Below are 3,075 nucleotides of genomic sequence, written 5' to 3'. Positions count from 1 at the left end.
GAGGTTCATAGTTACTTGCCTTCAGCATTTTAAAGGTATGGCTCCTTAATTCTGTTATTGCTGAGATGCCTGCTCTCACATTGTCATTCCTTTGTAATATTTTTACCATGATGTCTTTTTAAGGTTTTTCTCTTTGATGTACCACAATTTTACTATAGTATATGTCAGTTTAAATTGACTTTTGTTTATCCTACCGAATACTTTTAATCTGAAGATTCATATATTCCTTCTTTCTGGAAAATTCCCAGCTATTATTTCTTGGAATTAGTCTTACTATTATTTCATCATGTACTATTATTTTACCATTTCATAATCTTACTATTATTACATCCTCAGTGGAGGATGTAAATCCTCTTAAGCATCCATTGCAGCCTCTTAATCTGACCCTTGGGTTCTCTGAACTGCTTTTTTATATTGCTTGTAGGTCTGGGTCTCTGTGTTGTCTTCCGGTCCTCAGTTCTACCTTTTAGTTTATTAATTTCTTCTTTGATAGTGTTCAGTCTAGAATTCATGCTGCTTATTGAGATTGTTTTTGTTTTAAATTGTAATGGTTATATCTTTTATGTCCATTTCTAAATTTTTATTACCAGCTATTCTCATTCAATTCATGCCTTTTTTTTTTGTTTTGTTTCATAACATGTGTTGTTTTTTTTTAAATGGATATCACTCCTTTATTAAGGATTTTCTGATATCCTGAATACATTTATTTAAAATACTTTCCAGTATTTTATCATTGATTTCATCTGGAGTGAATTCATGTTCCTAATTGAAGAGTTTGTAGACACAGCGTGAGATTTTTTTCGTGGAATTTTTTAATTTCAGGCTCAGTTTGAGTAAGAGGTATTTTTTCGTTTTCGTTTTTTTCTTACTTTCTCTCTTGACTAACTTCCCCCGTCTACTGGTTTTGGCTCCCTCTACTCCGGCCCCCACCTGGGACCAGGCCTTGTAATAGTGCTTCAGCGCCCTTGGCCCACGGCAATGCTGGGAAAACGTTTCCAGCCCTGGACTTAAGACCGTGTCTTGCTCCCGCCCAGACCCAGAGGCAGCTATAAGCCCCAGCCCCGTGGTGTGCTGGGGACAGCACCTACCAGCTCCGAATGCGAATTAGTAAGTACTAAGGAATTTTGTGAACTGGTTGTTAAACAGCCATTATTAAAAATTAAATTATACATAAACTCGTCATTAAATAAATCATTTCAAAAGAAAAGGTAATAGATACTCGGAACTTACCGCTTTCTAGTTACGTGGTCACGAATCACTATCGTCCGTGCCCCCACGGCCGCTCCCTGCGCTTGCCGGCGGAAGCACCGCGTCACGGAGACCCGCGGCATCTCTTCCCACTTCCGGCTCCGTGACGTCACGTGGAGACTTGAAGTCAGCCCTCCTAAGAGTGTTTAAACCGTGGCTATTAGGAAACATTACAAATTACACCCCCCACCCTTTTTCCCTGGAGTCCTTGTTAAACGCAGCAGCGCAGCACTGCGGGCAGTGGGCATCAGCAGTCTTCTCGTCTCCTTCCATAAACGGGGGGCCAGGCTTGTCTTTCAGAAATTGCTTTCGGTCTCGATTATCTTCTAAAAGCTTAACTCGGGGCAGCAGTGTAACCCCACTCTCATTGCTCTGCCTTCCTGCTTTGCTCTTGATCCACAGATCTTTCTGTTTTGCTTCTGGTTCATAGTGCTATTTATTTGGTGTTGAGGATGCCTCTGTCCTTTGGCTTTTCTTTTTATGTTGTATCCATCATTGCTTTAAGTTTAGAGTGGAGGCTGTACATTAAATATTGAACATGCTGTGCTGTCTTGACTAGAACACCATAAACGTTATTTTTTGTAGACATATAACTTCCATCGTAGGGCTGCTTATATGGTCTTCGTAATATTTCCTTCAGGCTTCTTCATCCCCCCCAATCATCTTCTCTTCTCTGTTCTTGTTTCCTCGTACTTTCCTGTACTAGTCATGACAAATGTGATAATAACATATTGTATATATGAGTTATCCCTGAAAAGATTCTGGATGTCATATACGCTGCCCTCTTGTTTATTATATACCGAGTGATAGTATACATTTATTATAATAATATCCTATTGTTCACAGAAAACATTGGTACCCCAGATCACCTGAATGGAAGTCTTTGGCCCCCTAATGTTTTTTTTCCATTTCCCACAGGTGTCAAAGCTGTATTCTCAGGCCACTACCACAGAAATGCCGGGGGCACCTACCAGAACCTTGAAATGGTGGTGTCGTCTGCCATCGGATGCCAGTTGGGCCAAGACCCCCATGGGCTCCGAGTCGTGGTGGTCACTGCTGAGAAAATCATTCATCGGTACTACAGTTTAGATGAGCTGAGTGAGAGAGGAATAGAAGACGACCTGATGAATTTGATGAAGAAAAAATGATTGCTGTTTATGGTCCATTCACTTTTCCTTCCCCAGTTTTTTCTCTTCATTTTGCCAGAAACAGCAGCTGCACACAACCACTTACTGAATATAAAAGTATACCAGGCAGATTTGTGAATTTATGTCCTTTCGCGTAAGTCAGAGAGCTGGGTCCGATCCCAAATTATATTTGAAAGAGAACTGCCTTCCCTTTGAAAAAGGGATGGGGTTGGAGGCTGGGAATAAAAGAATAAATGATAATGGAATATCTCTGCATGGGTGTCTGAGTGACTCTTCCTGTCGATGTGTTTCTCAGCTTTCTGGAGTTCTCTGTTTTTGAATTAGATTGTTTTCAGGTAGCACTTAGCGAAATGTTTACCAGCGGATCTCAATCCCAACTCGATATTCACGTGCAATCTTTGATAATTCCTCGAACAAACTGCATCTGAGCGTGTTAAATTGTGGTCATGGCTCCACACCTGGCAAAACAGAGGTCATTCCTTTTCTCTCCCAACAAGACAAACAGTGTGTGCCACGGCCAGAGCCATGTAGGCTCATTTTAACAAGGAGCCGAGTAGCCAACATTTTAACAAGGAGCCGAGTAGCTGTTAAATTCTGAGACTTCTATGATTGCTGATGGTGCAGTTGATACAAGTCAGAGCTTGAGTTGGCCCTCCTGGAGACTAGAAACGTCACCTTT

The 3,075-nt window shown here is 41.1% G+C and overlaps 1 protein-coding gene across 5 annotated transcripts in view; it reads left to right on the top strand.

Moving 5' to 3' along the window:
* Nucleotides 1-2,651, top strand: part of CPPED1 (calcineurin like phosphoesterase domain containing 1) — a 106,665-nt gene extending 104,014 nt beyond the window's left edge. For all 5 annotated transcript variants that reach the window (XM_023529639.1, XM_011358386.2, XM_011358385.2 and 2 more), the window contains one exon: nucleotides 2,167-2,651. In XM_023529639.1, the coding sequence (XP_023385407.1) occupies nucleotides 2,167-2,396 (230 nt within the window). In that variant the 3' untranslated portion in view covers nucleotides 2,397-2,651. The remainder of the gene's footprint in view (nucleotides 1-2,166) is intronic.
* The last annotated feature ends 424 nt before the right edge of the window (nucleotides 2,652-3,075 follow it).

Source organism: Pteropus vampyrus, unplaced genomic scaffold, assembly GCF_000151845.1.
Source record: "Pteropus vampyrus isolate Shadow unplaced genomic scaffold, Pvam_2.0 Scaffold40, whole genome shotgun sequence".
NCBI classification, from domain to species: domain Eukaryota; kingdom Metazoa; phylum Chordata; class Mammalia; order Chiroptera; family Pteropodidae; genus Pteropus; species Pteropus vampyrus.
This window is presented reverse-complemented; position numbering and strand designations above follow the sequence as displayed.